General features: G+C 39.1%; 1 protein-coding gene across 1 annotated transcript in view; it reads left to right on the forward strand.

Moving 5' to 3' along the window:
* Positions 1-20,598, forward strand: part of SPTBN5 (spectrin beta, non-erythrocytic 5) — a 98,190-nt gene that overhangs the window by 20,103 nt on the left and 57,489 nt on the right. The window contains exons 17-32 of the mRNA XM_082057449.1: positions 531-818; positions 1,464-1,710; positions 2,581-2,720; positions 3,683-3,782; positions 4,490-4,660; positions 4,753-4,917; positions 5,670-5,896; positions 6,791-6,977; positions 8,264-8,464; positions 9,613-9,729; positions 10,366-10,529; positions 12,265-12,397; positions 13,231-13,376; positions 14,088-14,202; positions 16,143-16,253; positions 17,402-17,581. Coding sequence (XP_081913575.1) covers positions 531-818; positions 1,464-1,710; positions 2,581-2,720; positions 3,683-3,782; positions 4,490-4,660; positions 4,753-4,917; positions 5,670-5,896; positions 6,791-6,977; positions 8,264-8,464; positions 9,613-9,729; positions 10,366-10,529; positions 12,265-12,397; positions 13,231-13,376; positions 14,088-14,202; positions 16,143-16,253; positions 17,402-17,581 — 2,692 coding nt within the window. The remainder of the gene's footprint in view (positions 1-530; positions 819-1,463; positions 1,711-2,580; positions 2,721-3,682; positions 3,783-4,489; positions 4,661-4,752; positions 4,918-5,669; positions 5,897-6,790; positions 6,978-8,263; positions 8,465-9,612; positions 9,730-10,365; positions 10,530-12,264; positions 12,398-13,230; positions 13,377-14,087; positions 14,203-16,142; positions 16,254-17,401; positions 17,582-20,598) is intronic.

Consider the following 20,598-nt stretch of genomic DNA (forward strand, 5'->3'; position numbering starts at 1 on the left):
AGATCATCTCTCTTGAGTATGACTGGGTGACTGGTGAAGTGATTGGTTCTAGACGTCACCGCTGTAGGAGACTAAACACCACAGAATTGTTTGTGGCTCCAACAAACTATGTCTACTAATGGGAGTTACTTCCACATTTTGAACTAGGTATCATCATTTAGGTCGTGAGATAAGAGAATCATGCGAAGCAAGGATGAAGGAAGAAAAATAGCAGAGAATTGTGCACAGGAGTTTGAATTCAAAATATGAATTTAAAGATTTTTACTTTTTTAAGTTTTCTGTACATTCACAAAGGGATGAATCATTGAACCACAACAGTGTTACCAGAGTCTTTCACAGGGATGTACTTATTGCAACACACCATATTCACACCAATATTTCTTGCTAGTGTGGAACATTTCTTGCCTTAGCTAACTTTCATTTTAATGGAAGTGTAAATATCCAAATCCATTCCTTTTAAAGAGTATTGGTTCAGGCTCTAAATGCCTGAAGTGTTCATCCAAATGAATGTATTTTCATTCCTCTTGTAGGATTAAGGACACCAACCCTGCAGAGAGCAGGGCCATCACTGAGCAGGTGGAGAACATGGAGAGGCTTCTGGCAAAGCTCAAGCTGGAGACCCAAAAGAAGCGGGACATTCTGCAGTGGGCCCAAAATCAACAGTCCTTCCTGCAGGACAGCCGCAGGCTCCTGCTGTGGGCAGAAGGCATTCAGGAGAAACTGAGTAGTGAAGAAATGGGTGTGGACGTGACTTCTGCAGAGCAATTGCTGAAGGAACATCAGGACCTGCTGAAAGAAATTAGGTCTCAGAAAGAAAGGTAGAGAGATTCTGTCAGGGTGGGCAGAGTGGAGTGATGTGACAACAGTACTGTAAAGATGAAACATGTCTACTGTGCACATAAATTGTGTATGAAAGTGATACCAAGAGTTTATTCAAATGCTCTTTAAATTTAGTGTCAAAAATAGACTGCAGAACACAAAATCTGGTTAGTTTTTGCATACTTATCCTGACAGCTGATGGAGGGAGGAGGAGGATCTGTGTGTCCAGAGCAGTATTCCACAAGCTCCTGACACTCAGATAGTGCCATCTGCACTTCATTTCAGCTCCCCTAGTCCTTCCTTTCTCAGGCCTTACGCTTCCAGTTGCCATCAACTTCAGTTCTCCTGCACTCTTATGAAGTTCCAGATACTGAGTTGATCTCCTCTCCCTTTCAACGGGAAAGCCAGCTTATACAGGCTTTCCATCTCAAGGGGAAATCTCACCTGCTGCCTCCAGCATGTATCCCTGAGCAAACAACCAGCTGCACTTTGTAGTGCACAACCATGGGTAGCAGGAAAAGAGTGAAAGGGAGGGAGGGAAGCTTAATATCTAGGCACTGCCAAGAGAGCAAAGAGCTGTGATGAAAAATAATTCATATTCCTTCATGCAGTGAGGTCTCACTTTTCTTTTTGATTCTGGGAAGATTTGTGCAGCTGGAAGAGCTAGGGCGCAAAATAATCCACGAACAACCCAGTAACGGCAGGACTGCAGATGTGCACCAGACCATGGAGAGGCTTGCCAAGGAGAACGAAGAGCTGGAGAAAATGTGGGAACAGCGACAGAAAAAGCTGCAGGACGGCCTGGAATTGCAGACATTCAATAGGGAGGGAGACCGTATAAATGCAGCTCTGTCTGGCCACGAGGCCTTTCTCCGGGGTGATGACCTTGGGGTATGTCTAGAAGCTTATTTTGTTTCTTCTTACTTCATCTACCCATCCAGGGAGTAGCAACAATTTTCTTAATTAGATCAGTTTCATCATTCTTGTGGTCATGTCATTTTAATACTTGGAAACTAGACTTTCAGGTTCTTATTAATGTTCTTATGTTCTTACTCATCTTAATGAGAACGAAACTCATTGTCTCTCAAAAAAAAAATAAGAACAGCTAGTGTTGTGATTTGTTGCTGTGTTTGTACATGTCAGATGGTTTTTTGCAATTGGCTCATCAGTTTGATGGCTAACAATTAAAAAAAAGGTTTCAGCTTGAACATTTTTTTTTTTTTGTGAAGTAAAAACCTGACTTTAAAAAAAATAATGCTTTTTCTTTTCATTGAGTATTTTAAGAACATTAAATGAAAGGAAAAAACAAATACAGACAATATTCACAAGTTCAGTGATGGAGGAGGTTATGGTACCTCACCATCTTTTATGTTTTCAGCTGAAACTGAAACTTTGATACTTTTTGGGTCAGCTTAGTGGAATAAAGTTTTACTTAGTTATGGCCTTTTTGTGTTACATGTCCCCAGATGTACCAGAGTGCTGGCATAAGTTCAGAATGCAGATTTTCTAAAGAGGCAAAAATGGAACCAAAATGGAAACATAGAACAGAGGAAACAGATATGATACAAACCTAAGTACCTGCTGCTTGTTTGTAGCCCTGAATGCGTTTAGGCACATGCAAAATGGACACAATATCTCCTGCTTGAAAGAGAAGGGAGAAAATAAGGTCCAAATTTTGGGGTGTTTGTTTGTTTGTTTTATTGCTTCAAAAACAACATATGACCAAAGAAAGACTTGATCAGTTTTCTTTCTTAAATGCAGGACCACGTAGATGCTGTTCGCAGCCTGCTGAAGCAGCATCAGGAATTTGAGCAACTACTGATGGCACTGAAGAGACGAGTTGAAGCACTTAATGAAAATGGGGTGAACCTAATAGAGAGCAGGCACTTTGCATCTCACATGTGAGTCCAGACTCTTTTAATTTAGCTTTAATAAATGATCCAGTGTGATTAGGGTGAGATGAAAAAATTTCTCTGAGCCACAATTTAGTTGACATCCAATGTGTGATCTGCTGGATGAGGGGAGAAAAAGGTATTAAACAAACAAACAACAACCAAAACCAACCAAACAAAAAACCACAGGCGTTCTGTGCTCTCAGAACAAATAAGTGACCTTTGACAGAATGCTGGAATAATGTGCCTTGTATCATAAATTACCTATAATGTTAAAACTTCTTTAATGCAAACTCATTAAATAATTACATAAAACATATTTTCCTTCATTTTTCAGTATCACAGATTAGAATTAATGTTTGCTATTAAAAAGTTACAGAAGACTTCACAAAGAAATGGCTCATCAGGAGCAGCTACTTCATGTTTTTGTCAAAGCTGAACTGTCACATGTAACTACTGTGCGAGAGCCACTAAGATCTAGTAAGGGGACCTCTGCATAAACAAGAATTAGAAATATAGGGTCAGAATGGACCTCTTGGGTCAAAAATACCATGTTATTGTGACTACAAGTGGTAATGTCTTTAAAATTCCCTCCACAAATTTGTAAAACTTCCCTTGAAGTCTGATTTCTTGCCAGCACTACTACCATTAAAAGGACATTCCAGAGCCTCATTGAGCTTACATCACAGGGAAAAATTATTAGTTAAGGTGGAATATTTGGGAAAGAGAAAGATCTGGGTGTTTTAGTGAAATATACTTGACTGCAATTCATTGCCGTAACACAGCCGTAAAAAAGGAAAATCCAGAAGCAGCTGGCAAGCAATAGCTGCTTTCTAGATGAGCCATGGTACAGGGCCATCTATCCGTTCCTCTTGAACTAGATTCCATCTATATCATAGTCGTGACTACAGTACAGCCCAGGGGAACCAATTTGACTAATATTGCATTGGACTTCCTGTTTTTCTTGGTAGCATTGAAGAGAGAATGGTCACCCTCCAGCGAAGGTGGGAGCGGCTGATTCAAAGCAATGCCAAAAGAAAACAGCAGTTGTTGGATTCCCTAAAGCTGCAGGTAAAAACTGATACTGCAGATTTGGTCAGGCATGTGTGAAGTAATTTTGCCTTCTGTCTTAACATGGGACGAATCTCAAACTGCTGAGAGCCTACTGCAGCACACTTTCTCTTCAGCTATGAGATGGGGAATTTCACTTTCCAGGGAGTAGGTGATGCACTGGTGATAAATCTTACAAAACCATAAGCATAGCAAAACATACCAAACAAAAATGGAGATATTGGATTAAAAAAATTGAACAGAATGTTTTGTCTACTGGATAAATTTATTCTGTTCATTAGTTATTACTGTTCTAGGCCTTAATAATTTTGTGCAGTTACTTACAGTAACTGTACTTTTTGCACCAAATTTAGTTTCCAGTGCTGAGATATAAAGTTATACTGGAGGACTGGATCACTTATGATTAAAATAGTCTATCAAAAATGCAAACCTTCACTGATAATTGAAGGCACTGGATTAGTAAATGTGGTAAAAAAGAGACTAAGAGATATTACTCTGAGGGCTTAAAACCCACCAATGGTTCAAGATCATACTTCTTCAATTAAGAGTGCTGGTTATGTAGAACAACTTCTATATGACAATGTATCACACTTCCTAACTGTTAGAAAAAAAAAAAAAATCAGGGCTTGATCCTAACAGCAAGAATGAACTGCAAACCCATACAGAATCAGAAGGTAAGTCAATTTAATCTTGTTTGTTTCTCTAAGGAGTTTAATCGTGATGCTGCTGAGCTTTTAATATGGATGGATGAGAAGTACAAGATTGCATCAGATGAATCCTATCGTGATCCAACAAATGTTCTACGCAAACTGAAATGGCATGAGGCTGCTGAGAGGGAAATGATGGCTAATGAGGAGCACTTTGCAACACTGATAAAGGTGAAGGCAGTTTTGGAGCTAAGTCTTCCATCTTGTTCCAAACTTTATAGATGCTGATTTTCTCAAAGAAATAATCTGCTATGTTTCTCTAGAAAGGAAATCAAATGATACAAGACAACCATTATGCTGCAGTTTCTATCCAGAAGAGGATGTCAGAGCTTCAAAAGAAGTGGAAGGAATTGTATGGCAAGATGATAGAGCGAGGTGACAAGCTGAGACAAGCTGGGCAGCAAGAACAGCTCATGGAACTGCTCCAGGTACAAAAACACACACAACAACAACAAAACACAAAAAACAACCAACAACAACAAAAAAACCACCACAACAAAAACAGAATACCATCCAGATAAAAGTATATTTTGGGGTGTCTGTTTTGGCTACAGTCTCAGGAGACTAAACCTTATACGATGCTGACCAAGCTCACTCCAAAGCTGTGAGCACAATAACAGTGTCAGCACAGAACCAAGACACAAAGCTGTTGAACTTGGGCTCAGCACTTCACCTGTGTGGCCATCCCATACTGGGAAACAATAAAAAATCTCTGCATGGGTCGATGCTGTGCAAGTGTAAGTGCTTGCTTGCAGTAATTTTGGGATTGGAGGCATGGCACTGTGTTAAGCATATTGTCATCCAGCAAACTGTATAAGAGGAACAATGTGCTTTGAAGGCGCTTCAATACCAGAATGTCATGAAGCTGCTGTTGTGTTGTAGCTACAATACGAAGCCCCTGAAGATTGTTAGATTGTTTTGTATTATGTCACTGAAGATAGTTCAAAGAGACCGTTCTTAACAATGTCCTTTATCATCTCAGAGAGAAGAGTACTTTAAAATAGTGTGTAAAACAAAATATTCCCAGATGATGCCTCTTAGAGACACTGAGCCATCGTGTTACTGAGAAAAGACATATGGATTTAAAAATTGTGTCCAGGAAGCTGTCATGGGAAGGGCTGAGTGAAACAAAATTATGTTGAAAGGTCAATACGAATGTGCTGTGATCTTTTCCTGGTAGGATGCCAAAAAGAAGATAGAGAAAATTGAGAAAGTTCTTCAGGAATCTGAGACAGGCCATGATTTGCGCTCCAGCCGTGACCTACTCAAGCAGCACAGACAATTGGAAAATGAAACACATGAGCTGGCAGAGAAAATGAACTCTATTGTATCTCATGCAAGGAAAATGGCCACCAATCACTTTGATTCCCAGAGGATTCTGGATGAAACACAAAAATACCTGAAAAGGTGAGGTGCCACTCTGTTTTTCTCTCCACCCCTTGTGATAAATAACATTTCTTGTTCTACCTTGTAGAAAATGTCTTTAGATTGATTAGGCTTAACCCATATTCGGGAATGATTCCTCCTCCCAGTTGTACCACTACTGTACTTTGATCTGCATCTACACAGCTGCCTGTTGACCCACCTCAACCTTTATTACTGGACCTTGCTCCTTGCCTATTCCTCCTCTAGTTCTTTGCTTATCCATAAGTCATTTACTGCTTTCTAAGATGTACAGTGATCCAACATTCACAGAATCACAGATTGTTAGGGATTGGAAGGGACCTCGAAAGATCATCTAATCTAAACCCCCTGCTGGAGCAGGAACACCTGGATGAGGTTGCACAGGAAGGTATCCAGGTGGGTTTTGAATGTGTCCAGAGAAGGAGACTCCACAACCTCCCTGAGCAGTCTGTTCCAGTGTTCTGTCACCCTCACTGTGAAGAAGTTTCTTCTCATATGTAAGTGGAACCTCCTGTGTTCCAGTTTGTACCCATTGCACCTTGTCTTATCATTAGCTGTCACTGAGAAGAGATTGGCTCCATCCTCGTGACACTCACCTTTACATATTTATAAACATTAGTGACTAATTCCTTAAAAAATCACAGGACAAGCCTAGGACTTCAAAAGTGTAAATCACTTTTCATCCATTTACATTTAGTATCATCATATAAGTCTACTTGCCAAAAGTAGTCTTCTGGAGAAGGGATTCTTGTATGTGCAGCCAGGACTCATCATTGAAATTTAATTGCAAAGAAGTGTCCAGTGTTTTTTAATCTTCACAGTGGCATCACAGCCTAATTCCTTTGGCAGAATCAGGATAAAGCTTTGTTTTAACATATATTAATGGATAACCCCTAGGTTTGAGTCTTTGCAAGCACCTCTTGATAAGAGGCGTAAGTTGCTGGAAGCTGCAGTGGATCTCTATGAGTTCTACCATTACCATGACATGGAACTGAACTGGATTAATGAGCGATTGCCTATTGCCCATTCTACCAACTGTGGGAAGTCCTTGGATGTGGCTCAAAGCCTGTTGCAAAAACACAAGGTAATTCCTTTAATTAAGTGTATTCTAGTATGTTGGCACATTGCCTTCCACCTCAGTTCTCCTTTACCTTCAGGAAGGCCATTGCAAGCAAAATGTATTGCCACACTTTCAATGAGTACTTTCTTTGATTCCAGCACTTTCTCAGAAAAAATGGTTCCAGTGGATTGAGACAAGTCAGCAATGTGGTGATGATTTTCAGAGCAAATATGCAATTCCTATGGGAACCATAAAATTTTTCATATTTTGCAGTATTATTGTTCTGAGAAATTTTGTAGTTCTTCCCATTAAAAATGGATAAAAAGCTAGTGTACCTCACACTAAATAGAAAAAAATGAATTATTTTTTTTTTTTTTTTTTTTTTTTGTTTTTGCTTTGTGGGTTGATCTGGGTTGGGTATTTTAACTGTTAAATGCTCATCCTGCTTCAGTTCTATGCTTACTGCTTTCTTTTTTTTTTTTATGTGCAGTCTTGAGGTTTATGCATGCTAGATTCTCTAGGAGGGCATGTAACAGCCATTTAATGTTTATTTTAGTTCTGTACTGCATGTTAAATGATTTGACCAAGCCACAGTCAATATATTTATAAAGACAGGTTAACACCAACCTTTGGGGAGTTTGATTCTTTGTAACACTTCCTCACAGCCAGTGGGGCGCCTCAAAGCTGCCCTGCTCCGCAGGAAATACAGGATTTTGTAGTGCCTGGGTTGCAAGTTCCATGAGAAAGGTTGCAAGACCAGTAGAGAGGCTTTATAGAGCAGGAGTCTTAATAGTTTTCATGGTACAGTGGACAGTGTCTCTCTTCCCATCCCTCTCCAGCTCATTCAGCTTCTGGGATATTTTATTTTCCCATCAGCAGCTCAACACTCTTTTCTGAATCCCCCTCCCCCAGCTTTGTGTCTTATCTCTTGTCCATCCCCCAAACCTTCCTGGCTCCTGGGCAGGAGAGGGGACAGGTGCATAGTAAGGAGAAGGGGGTTAGAACCAGGCCAAGGACTTTGGTGAGTAATACTGAGAGTGTAGGGAAGTTCAGGCATGCCTGTTACCACCTTATAGACTATTATCCCCTTCCTCAAGGCAGCACAAGGAGCAGAGCATTATACAAGTGGGGCTGGGACCAGTATCTGAGGCTGCGGCTGTTGTAGAAACAAGATAGTCCTTGTGTCCAGCAGCTATACTCTGCCCATCTTCACCAGCTGCCAGTTTTGCTTAGGACTAGGAGCGCAGGGAATTTCTTTGTCCTCACATACCCTTCCTTTATTCCTATTTTTTCTTTTATTTAATTTTCAGGAACTGCAGGCAGAAGTGAATGCCCACAAACAGCAAGTCCAGCGGGTCCTGGATAAAGGAAAGACAATGGTTGTAGGCCAGCACCCATCAGCTCAGAAAATAAGCGAGAAATGCCAGGAGCTTGTGACTGCCTGGCAGGGCTTGGAGAAGGCCTGTGAGGAAAGGATGAAGCAGCTGCAGCACTCAGTTGGCTTCCAGGAGGTACAAATTAACAGCAAAGTGGTTACACAGTAGCTTCTTCAGACAAACAAGAGGACCAAATTTTAAAGTGAATAACAAAACAGCTTTACTTGGTAGTAGTATTCACTTCTGTTGTGTGAGGACAGACTTCTGGGAGTGGAGGGCTGGGCTGCAAAGCTGAATGCAGCTCCCAGCGTCAAGCTTCTGCTCTAGAGGTTTGCTTTGGACTCTGTACCCATCCGTTATGGCTGCGAGTAGAACAAACATTTCTCCTAGTAGTATCTTCTTCCTCAATATCTTTATACAGCCTCAGGCTTTGACTTAAGTAATGCAATGGATTCTGAACTGGCCCTTCGTACTGGATAATTATGACAAGGAAATCAGAAGAGAAGGGATCTCTTGTGCCATCCAGTCTTTGCATGTTAGGCAACAATGGTCCTGGCAACAAAATGGTACTGAGAAACTGATGACACTTTCAGATATTTTTAGCCCTATTGTTTTCAACAGGATACTGGACCTTTATGTTTAGCCTGTTAAAAAAAAATGCATGCTAATATCTATCTTCGTAATTCAATTTTTCTGTCACCAGTGGGTCACAAAGGAGTGTACATATTCAGATAACACATGCAGTCTTGTAGGTACAAACATCATTTGCACAGAGTTCGCAGGTCCACCTAAAGTATGTTCCCTGAGGAATTTGATCATCTGGCTCTTCTTTCCACCATCTATAAAAACAGCTGTCCATACTATAGGCTTTATGAAGCTTGATTCTTATAGGATTATTTGAACTTCTCAGGAAGGAGAAGGAGAAATATCACACTGGTATTATACAGTTAGCCCCTCCCATTAGTGAATAAGTTAGAGTCAAGTAAGGATAGTAATGCAAAGAAAGAAAAGTGAGACAACTTGAAACTTACTGTCACAGCTTTGATGCCTAGAAGACCTTAGTTATCGTGCTCCGAAGTCTTCCGTCTGTGGCCTCCTTCACCTTTGTATGATTTGACAGAACAAGCACGTGGAATAGTAGTTCTTGGGTTTAAATATTCTTGATTTATAATTTAATAAAATATCACAGTAAATCTTACAATGCACCCTCCATTTGGAGTTTATTAGGTCAAAGTATTTTGAAAGTTAGGTAGAAGCTAATTGGCTTTCTCTTTAACTGATAGTTTTTGATGAATACTTCAGACCTGGAGGCTTGGATAGCAGAAAAATATCCACTTGTGACAAGCAAGGACTATGGTAAGGATGAAGATGGAACACTGAAACTCCTCAAGAAACATAAGGTATTTCTCTGCTTAAGTTCTCTACACTGTCCTGACCTTCTGGCCTGTCTGGGATTGTAAAAATGGTACTTAAGTGTCTAGCCATCAAAAGATATTTTGCATTGATGTATTTCAATGTGTGCATGGACCGCTAGAAAAAAAAATCAATACAACTTACTAATATAGCTGGTAAAAATGTAGTTTGAAGGAAAAGAAGAATGGTGAATATTCTCATCTTATTTTTCTGAGGCCAAAACTGACTATGATCTGATATCTGCTTTTCAGTCTCAATGGATGCATACAGAAGCCATATTTCTTAATCTTTCCTAAAATCAAAGATACAGATAGAGTATTATTTCAAGAATACTTTTCTCTGCCTCTGCATCAGGAATTCCTAATTTTCTTTATCCACCTGATTTGTTTTAATTTATGTGCACTTTTTTTTCAAAAAAATTAGAAATATTTAGATAATCAGAAAATTTAGAAAATTAGAAAATTTAGATAATTAGAAAATGATAAAGTCTTGGAAATGTCACATGCTTGCAGAAAGCTTTTCTTCTCTTTCAATGTCTCAATGACTACACCATAGGCTGGTGCAGAAGTTTAAACAGTGGATATCTTGGACAACTGGCACTCAATCCACTCTTTTCTCTGCAGGCACTGGAGCATGAGATTGCCATTTACCAAAATTTCATGAAAGAACTGAGTGAAAGTGCCCAAACTCTTCCTCTTGCCGGCTCCATCCAGTATATTGAGGTGGATGCACCAAAGGAACAAGTTCATTCAAGACTCCAGGAGCTGCAGGAACTAGCAACAAAAAGGTATAAACTAGAACTGCCCCTTGCATCCTAGGTTTGAGTCAAAGTCCACTGAAGTCAATAAAGGATATCTCTAGTTAGCTCACTGGAATTTAGATCATATCCATTATCTCCTCTGTTTTCAACTGTATTTAGGAAATAGCTGGTTTTATGTTAGAATTCTGTGCACATATGACCTTTTCGTTATTGCTAAGCAAGAACTCTACATTTTATTCCAGGAGTTTTGCTACATAGAAAGGATTTGCAGCCCCCAAATTTCCTCTTTACCTTTCATCATCCTCCTGTAAAGTGATGTGAGATGCTGGATTCTGACTTGCCTTTGTGGTATTTGGGATCTGCTATCAAAAGAAAAAATAGTTTTTAAAATACTTCCTTAATGTTGCTTGAAAATTGATTAATTCATTACATAGCAGAAGGGAGACAGTTACAGTTTCACTGAACTTTATGCCCAGTGGCTGTGCTAGTATAGTAAGGGTTTTATTCTTGAATGAGTCATCTACTTTTCATTTCATTTCCTTTTTGTTATTGTTACAGTAAGATGTTTACAACACGATAGTTTGCTATTACACAGGGGTTTTTAACACTTCTTGTTTGTTGTGTGGAAGAAACAAATGTCTGAACCTTTTAGGTTTTTCCTCCAGAAAAAAAAAAAATCCATTTGGAAAAGTAACAGGGCTCTACAAGAAGAATAACAAATGAATCTGAATACTAGAATAATTAACCCTAGAGGAAATGCTGATATTTTACTTCTTGTTTTTATTCATTTTTATAATTAAAAGAGTAAAGGCATTGATAGAAAATCCTATGAATGAGAAGTTCAGAAAAATAAATACTCAATCTAGAAATATCAGAAAGTTTCCATGTGTTGAACACAGAAATGTTTTGTGTTCATTCATGCTGAATGTTAACCTGAGCTTCATGGTTTCCTATTGGTGTTCTGGTTTGTACCTCCAATCTGAATTCTTTTAGCAGGCTGGGCTAGGCTCTCTCAGCAGGTTTCATTTCTTGTGATTAGCATTTGTGATTCAAACAGGAAAGTCAGGTTCATCTTTTCTGGAATATTTGCACAATGGCCAGGCACTGTTAGCAGATGGAAAACTCATATTTTGTTTACTGTGGAAGGCCTGAAACATGTCAGTCTATATTATGAGATAATCTGGACAATCAGAAGTATGCATCAGGTTGCATAAATTTTGCTGAACAGGCAATATAAGCAGAATTGCATCAAATGGCTTTTGTGGTATTTGCCTTTCTAGTGCACCATCCTCAGTTAGAAATATTTCATTCTCATCTTCATAAGTACTACAGTTATCTTTAGAAAGACAGATCAAGACAGATCTGGAAAAAAATGAGAAGTATTCTCATGGGAAGAAGAAAAAAACAACCAACCAAATGACAAACCACACACACAACATACCACACCCTTCCATAAAACCCCAACCAACCAAATAAAACCAACAAACATACAAACAAAAGCCACCAAAAAAACCTAAAAAGGAGTGAGCTCAGCTAGGCACAGTGCTTTTCTGGGAAACTGAGATAATGAGTCTGACTTGGCTGACAGCTGTCATCCTACAAACATAGTTCCATTCTTGAGAAATTAAGTGAGCTCTTTTCTTAAAAAGAATCAGTCTTGATGGTGGGAGGTCTGGAGGATTACTAAGAAGAAAGTTACTGATTGCCCTCGTCTTATATTCCCTTGGTCTAATTGTATTATCTTGTCTCCTTTCCACAACAGAGGGAAGAAGCTGGATGAGACTCTTGTCTTGCATGAGTTTCTACGAGAATATGAAGATCTGCAAGACTGGATCTCTCAGAAGAAACAAGCAGCCAGCTCTGAAGACTACGGAAATGATTATGAACATGTCTTGGTGAGTTTTTGAGGAACCAATCAAAAATGAACCAAACTGTAAGTAGTGAGACTGTAAAAAGATTCTAAGGTTGTCCTTGAAAGCTTATAAGACAGTGCAAGAAGTAAGTATAAATAACTGGGAGATGGGACGAGAAAAGGGTGAAGAGTGGGTGGGAAGGACTGACTCGTCACGACAGGCAGGCAGCATCGCCTAACACATGCTGTTACCATGGGGGCTGAGCTGCGTGAAAAAACTGCATGGTAAAATGTCTACGCCTTCAGAGAGCAACTCCTTTCTATTTTTAATAACAATATTTCAGTGTGGTGTCCATGAAGGGTTTTTTTTCATCACAAACGCTGATGTATGAATATCTACAGCTATGTGTCTTCATTTGGCACAGAAACTAAACTAATGTCAGCCTGCTAAAAACCAATAGCCATTCAGAATCCTAATTTTTATGATTTATTTCAAAACATCTTGTGTCCTGAATCTTAAAATTGGACTACTTTATCCAGTTATAGTACTGAAAACACATTTGCATTAATGAAGTGAAAACATATTATACCTTGAATGTTTGTTTCTGTCCCTGCTAATGTTTCTGCCTCCCATTCACATCACAAACCCCATGTTTTGCTAATAGTTTGTAGCTCCTCAAGGTCTTTAGAGGTAAAATCCAGTCATTCTCTGCAGTTTCTCCATCTCCAAATATGATCAGCTTATTACCTGCCTTTAGGCTGCACTCTGATAGCTCTGCAGGTATGTTTTGGAAAAGAGAGCACTCAATTTTTGTTTGTTTGTTTGTTTGATTGTTTTTGTTTTGTTTTTGTTATTGTTGTTCTTTCCTTCAAAAGCAACTTCGTGCCAAATATGACACATTCCAACACCAGTTGGAAACAGCTGGGAAAAGAGTTGTGGCTTGCCAGCAGCTGGCAGACAACTTGCTGAACTGTGGGCATTTCGAGTCTCGGGAAATTCGGCAGAAGCAGAAAGAACTAAGGTAGGAGACTTGTGTTAGGTCTGTAACACTTTGTCCTTTCAATTCGCTCTCGAGGAGGAGGAAGTGAGAAGAAATTAGAAAAGGATAAGGCCTGTCTTTCCAGTTCTCTAATTGCAAAATATGTGGTGCTGCCATGCCCCATTTAAAAATAACTACTGTAACGCAGACATTATCTGCTTGCTGATTTGGCTTCTTGTAAATTGCGTCAGAGGTGCCTTACCAGTAAGGGGTGAGTGAACTTCCTTTGCCCTTTGAAACAGGATCATCTAACTGAAAGGCTAGGAGTTTAGTTGCTTCTTTATTGTTTCTGATTTTCAAATTTGAATCCCATGGCTGCTTTGCAGAACAGTAGGATGTTCTGAGCTTCTTCTGTTTGGCATCAGTCCAAAGGGACCCAAAAGAGAAGCATGAAGGAATAGTAGTGTCTGACTCAGTCCTCCAAGTCCTGCATATAAAACCTGAAAAGCATATTGGAGAGGGGAACCCTTATATAGGGCCATCTAATTAAGTGCCTTAGGAGACAGGAGGTCAGGAACAGGGGAGGGTGAGAGACATGCTGCCGCTCAGAGAATTAGTCCAACAGAATTTAATGCCAGGAATGAAAAACAAAGTACAAGGAGGTCTTGTTTTCAGTCTTTCTTCAGACTGTTAATCTCCTTTACTCCTAATTTGAATGTTTTTCATGGTTCTTTTCCCCATCCTCCCTTCTAGAAATTCCTGGGAGGAGCTGTTGGAAATTACCAGGTTACGAGGTGAGCAGCTGAGAGATGCTGAGGTGATTCACAAGTGTTACCAAGATCTGACAGATGCTCTGGCCCATATTGAGGTAAAAAATAATGGGAAAGTCTCATATAGTGCCAACTTCATTTCAGTTTAATATGTAGAGTATTCTTATGTTTCTCAGCATGCTTACTGCTGACTTAAAAAAATTCCCAGTAATAAACCTGTTTGATTACTCAAAGTGTTAAAAAAGAGAAAATAATCCTGCTTAATCCTTAGACACCTGACTGGTCACCTTATATGAAGCACTAGCAAAAACAGGTGCAGCTGGAGTTGCTGATCTGTGAGATAAGCTAGAAGACCAGGGCTTGAACTAAGTTGTCTCACAATATAATGCATATAGTAATGTTGTGTGTAGTCACCAGGCCTAAGAAACTGTTTACCACCTCAGGGTAGTAGTTCTTTGTATACCATTGTAGCTTTATGCACTGAAGAAATAACTGTAATGTGAAAAAGGCATTTGTCTGGATTACAGTAATGGTTAGTCTCTAAGGTTGTCAGGCAATCATGTGACCTGATGCAAAAAGCTGAGTGAAAAATCTTTTCCTCTCATTTAGTGCCCAGTACTGGCAATAATTACAAGCAGTCCCAGTGTGAAAACTGGGAGGAGAAGTCCCAATGAAAATCTTCAGCCTTCTGTTTTATCTGAGCATTCTGAAGAATTTCATGAAGAATGATTCTGTGATTCTGTGAATCCACATCCTTGTGACAGGTGTGGTTTCCCTAATGCAGATCTGTACAGGAGATGGCAATCCAATAGAGCTTCCACTGTTCATAGGGCAACAGGGCTTTGTTAGGTTATGTGCAGCAGATTTTCTACTTGCTTGTGCTGGCAGAGGCTGCCCTATTCAACTATGTAATTCCTGTTTTCTTACCCTGTCATAAATGGAAAATCAAACGTCACAATATTTCACTGAATACCAGCTGGGGTTTTCAGAACCTGATGCATATTTAACTTCAATAATGAATTAGTTGATTCTGTGGCAGTGACAAGTGATAGTTCAGAAACACTTCACAGACCAGCACCTTGGTCCAGGCAATCAATACACACTTCTTGCATTGCATATTGTTAACAAGCTTCGCTACTGAGTGGGAGAGCAATTCTGTCATCTTGACCATCCCTTCCTGTGTACCTTGGTCAGATGTCTACCAGTGAAAGATATTTCTTATAGGAACGTAGTACTAGAAGATGTTATTTAAATCACCAGTTCCAATGCCATCATAGCATAGGTAACTTCAACATCCATGTCCCTTTACAGCACCCTACCAAGATGCATTGTTGGTACCGCAAACCAACCTGTGAATGTTACATAAATACACTTCTCCAATGGTTGGAAATGTTCTTCTAATTTTCACATAAATTGACCTGGAGCAAGTTTCTAATAATTTTGTTCTAGCAACAGTGTTGTCCTCCTCTTTTTACTTGCTGTGTTCCCAGTGTATGTCTGTGTAACAAATCCCCTCAGAACCTTTGTTGAGCTAAATAGATACTTAAGTCTGCTTTCACATGATGGTCTCTCCATTTCTCACATCTTTACAGTAATCTTTCCTGAGCATGTATAACCAAACTTCTATATGAAAGATAGTTCACATGCAGACCACCTGTATCCCAAAGACTAGCCTGATATTGTTGGTTGTTAAAGTTCCTTTAAGAATTCTCTATATGTCACTGCAGTAGCTCTTCAAGATTGATTCCCAACTCTAACCTGTAAGATATTTTCTTGTATTATCTGATCAAGGAAAGACTTGAACCTTTATCTCTCACAGTCCAGTTGGATAGCTTAATCACTAAGATACTTACAAGTGAGATATTAGGACAGATGTACTAGGATAGTTTTTTCTGGCTTCCTGTTATAGTTGAGTAACCCAGGATGTCCTTAACTGTGTAGCATGAGTTGCACTATACACAATGACTAAAGTAGGCTTGTAGTGTGCTTTGCTTGGAAGTAGAAAGAAACAAAGCTTTCTCTGATTTCTTCCTTCTAGGAGAAGTCCAAAAGTATTCCAGATGATGTTGCTAAGGACATGAGAGGTGTGCAAACCCAGCTCCGGAACCATGTGGCCCTGGAGCATGAGCTCTCTGGGAATGAGCAGCAGGTGATGAAAGCAATTTGTGGTCTTTAATGTGTAGCCAAAATTGAAGTTTCCAAGACAATCAGAGTAATAATTTTGTATGGTGAATCAAATTATTCAGGGTTTTTGTGAAAGCCTGGAATCTCTAAAGATCTTCCTTAGTCTTCTTCTTTTTTCAATATGTTTAATGTCTGATGGCAGTGATAAAGTAGGCCATTTAAAACCTTACAAATAAAAGAGATATTATAATGACTGCTGACTATTGAAGTTATTCATAATGATATTTTTGGTCACTGTTTGAAATGTATGATGGTGTCAGGCCTTATGATATGTTTAACACCTTCTTCAAAGTGTTCCAGGTGATTACAAGGAGAAATCAAGAATCTATTTTATGTGCAGAGAAACTGAATATTCATTTAACACTAAATGCATTGATTTTCTATAGAGGACTATGGAAGGAAGGATGGGGAAACAATCTGGAATTTTCAACAAGTTTACAGGGGTAGGAATTGGACTGTGAGTTAGAAGGATAGGTCTCATTATACAAACTTGTGAAAAGCTTTGGCTCATGAGAACAGCTGTTTTTTTAGAAAGCTTCCTTGTATATAGATTTGCTTAGCTTCAAATAGAACAATTAAACTAGTAAGAGTTTTCCCATTGTTTAGTAAATCTAATGGTATAGTTAACACAATGTATGCTATATTGAAATTATTGAAGTAGGTATCCCAGTAACACCAGTGGCCTCATATCTTGTCCTTGTGGCAGATAACACTAGAATTGATCTCACTAACTGATTGTTACTTTTTAAGGTAAAAGAGCATGAGATACACATGAAGTGAATGTAGTAATAGTTAATCTATATGGTGACTGGGGAAAACATGGTATGGTTAGCTATTCTTTGCATTACTCATGTAATAAATGGTATAGTAAAAAGGAGAAACAAAATCTGCCTGCCTATTTGAAAAATCACTGTTGTGATGAGCCATAGCAAACACTGGATGTCACTGTTATTCCATAAAACTGAAATTAGGGAAGCTTTTAGCATGAGAAAAATTAGCTCAGAAAATGTTGCTTGAAGTGTAGTTGCATGGACAATTAGTCATAATTTTTCTGATATTTGCCGAATCTCTGACTCTCTCTTTCCTACACTATTCTTTCGTCCCTCTGTATAGCTGCAGGAGCTGATTCACTCTGCAGATCATGTACTGACCCATTGCTCAAAGAAGCAAGCGGAAGACCTGAAAGCAAAGCAGCAGGCAATAGTGACCAACTGGAAGGCCTTGAAGTCTAAAGTGGGACTGCGCAAGAAACTTCTGGAACAAGCATACAAGCTTTACCAGTTTCAGGCACATGTAAGCACTTCTGCCTTTTGTCCATTGGTACACAGGGGAAAGTCACCTTCAGTGTGTGTGAATCACAGGTGTACTTCCAAGCTGCAAAGGCTGCTGTGAAAGGCTGCAGGTGATGTGTTATTAGTCAAGTACTTAAGTGCTTGTAGCTATTTAGAAATGCATTAGAGGATAAAGATCTTTCACCTTCTGCAGGAAGGGAAGCTTGTATCCAACTGTGTACGAAATAATTGCTAGTTGTCAGAAATGGTCATCACTTCTCAGGAGTAACAGTAGTCTTTTCAAGGACTCTGCAATTCTCACTGAGGAAGAGTGATTCAAATAGGTGTTAAACTCCCATTTATAATGTCTGAAAGTTTGTTCTCTCAGGGGATGTAATAACCCTCAGTTAACTTTATGGAATGTATCAAATAGAACTCACTGGTCTTTGTAGTAACCTCTCAAGTTGCTTAAACACAGTGGCATGCGTATGTCAGCATAATGTCATCATCTGCAATGCACAATAGTTTTCTCTTCAAAGAACTCAATAGGTCACTGAGCTGTGATTTGCTGCAGAATGCTTTGCAAATCTCAGTAGTCTCAGTGAAGGCACCTGAGCTACACCACAGCAAATTACTAGATTACTGTTGCAAGTAGTGCATTAGAGGTACTAAAACAGCAACAGTGCCCGTTCTTTCATGAAGGAAGTTGATAATATAGATTTCTAGAATACCTTTACATTCTTCATATTCTTGAACTGTTCCAGGCGTCAATTAAAGATACCTCTGAAAGATAGTGCACATTCTGTTTCTGTGTTTGCTGGGAAGCAGAGAATATCACAGAATCACAGAATGTTAGGAATTGGAAGGGACCTCGAAAGATCATCTAGTCCAATCCCCCTGCTGGAGCAGGAACACCTAGATGAAGTTACACAGGAAGGTGTCCAGGCAGGTCTTGAATGCCTCCAGGATATGCTCACCTGGAAAAAACCCTCCCGCAAGTTTGTCTTCAAGTTGTAAACTGGGATCAAGACCAAAATACATTGTACAGCTAGAGATAAAGGATGTTTATGGTACTTTTGTTTTTTTTGATGATTTGGTTGGTTTATTTTGTAACCGTTAAGAATTCATTATCTTCTGCAGAACTGTTGAAGGGGAAATAAAATGAATTAGAATTTGACTTAAGGAAAAATAGAATGCCTGTACTAATGTGGTAGGTGAAAGGTTCCTTTGTCTACTGTCTTTCTGACAGGGCTCTGGGGATGATAGTAAGAAAAAAGCAAATTTCTTCTTATATGTATTCTTCTAACTTTTGTTAGATTCTGTAAGTCTTCAGCCTGGGTGAATCTTCATCAGCAGGTGGATCTTAATGGATTTATCCATTAAAACATACTCAGAGGTTACTTTGTTATTGATTTGTTTCATAACTTATGTCATAAATTTAGTTATTGATTTCAGATACAAAATGTCCTGTTGGTGGTGCTTTTTTCTTTTTGTTGCTTGAATTATACAAAATACCTTTGGTTTGAGTTTTGTCTGAAATCTGTGATGCATCCTATGATCTGAATGGCAATTCTATAGCCTATTTCTTATTCTGACAGTGTGTCCTTTCATCTGTATTGGTAAATTTACAGGCAATGACCATCTTAAAAACATATAAATCTGTCAGTGCTTAATAGAGAGGGCTACATAGTTATTAGGGTGCTTTCTTAACATCATAAAACAAAATCACAAAGCCAGGTGACTGTATTCTCAGTGGCATGCCTAGATAGGATTATGCCTCAGGCATCTCCCTGTCTCTTTGATGTCAATCTGATGGCAAGTAGTATCCTCAATTTTCACCTCCTTTCCTGACAATAATTCCTGAAAAAGCGAAGAGCTGGTTCTGCAAATTCAATAAGCTCATCTTCCTGCCCAGATGGGACAAGGCAGGATTACACAGCCATCTCTAATGACCGTAAGAATCTCAGGACCTCTAGGGTAGGTTAGAGCAGCTTTGCTGCAGAACATCCCCCAAACTGCTGGGTGCAAAGATGCAACTTTGCTCCCTTTCCTCTTTCAGCCATACCAAGAAGTCTACAAACTTAATGTTAGTCACAGCTGTTCAGTGTACATTTTTCATTAATATTGTTCATATGCAGTCCATTGGGCTTTTTCATTATGAAATTGTACACGGATAAAGAAGTGAAACATAAACAAGTCAGCCTTTGCATGAAATGAGAATTCTGTGCAATCATCTACTGTATTTCCTTGCATCTCATCAAGTATGATTTTTGTCTGATTAAATAGCAGGGCTGGCCTTAACTGACAATACATAGTAACAGCAGAGGGCTCCAAATCTTCCAAGAAACTTTGTCAAGGAAGATAAATTTAAACATAGACTGAAAGTATTTCTGAATGGCTTGAGGTTCTTGTCCTGAAGTTTGCACTGGGATCTGCATGACCTCAGTAAGGCTCTGTTTAGGTGTTTCCTGCAGACTGATGGCTAGTCTGTCCTTAAATGTTGCTGACAGTGGTAGTCCAGTAACCTCTTATTGGCTCTTGATTGTTCCATTGCATTAAATATCCTGAGATTTATGTTTGGTTTGTTTGTTTGTTTGTTTGTTTTCCTAATGCTTAGCTTAAAATCTCATGGTGTCTTAGATATTTGCAGTGACAAGTGTAATGTCAGTGTCTACAGTGACATCCAGCTGTGTGTGAATTAGTTCTGCAAATCAAAATGATGCCAACACACATGCATTACATGGGCACCTTTAAAAGGACTATAGTCATTTTAAAGAGTCATTTAGTAGCTGTGTTAACTGATTTTAAGAAAAGAGTATCTTGACTTTAAAGCCTAAACTCTGAGGACCAGTTTCAATTTTGTGATGCTTTTCTGAAAATAGTTTTCCTGTCTGGATAGTTCACAAGCCAGCTTTGAGCTGTTCAAAATTTTGATGATAGGGATAAAAATCCATGGGTAAAATGGAACAGGAAATAAGCTATTTCCATTACATAGTTCCCTTCAGCAGAAAAGCAAACAACCTTCCACAAGAGAAACCT

Source organism: Streptopelia decaocto (assembly GCF_964273445.1).
Source record: "Streptopelia decaocto genome assembly, chromosome: 7".
NCBI classification, from domain to species: domain Eukaryota; kingdom Metazoa; phylum Chordata; class Aves; order Columbiformes; family Columbidae; genus Streptopelia; species Streptopelia decaocto.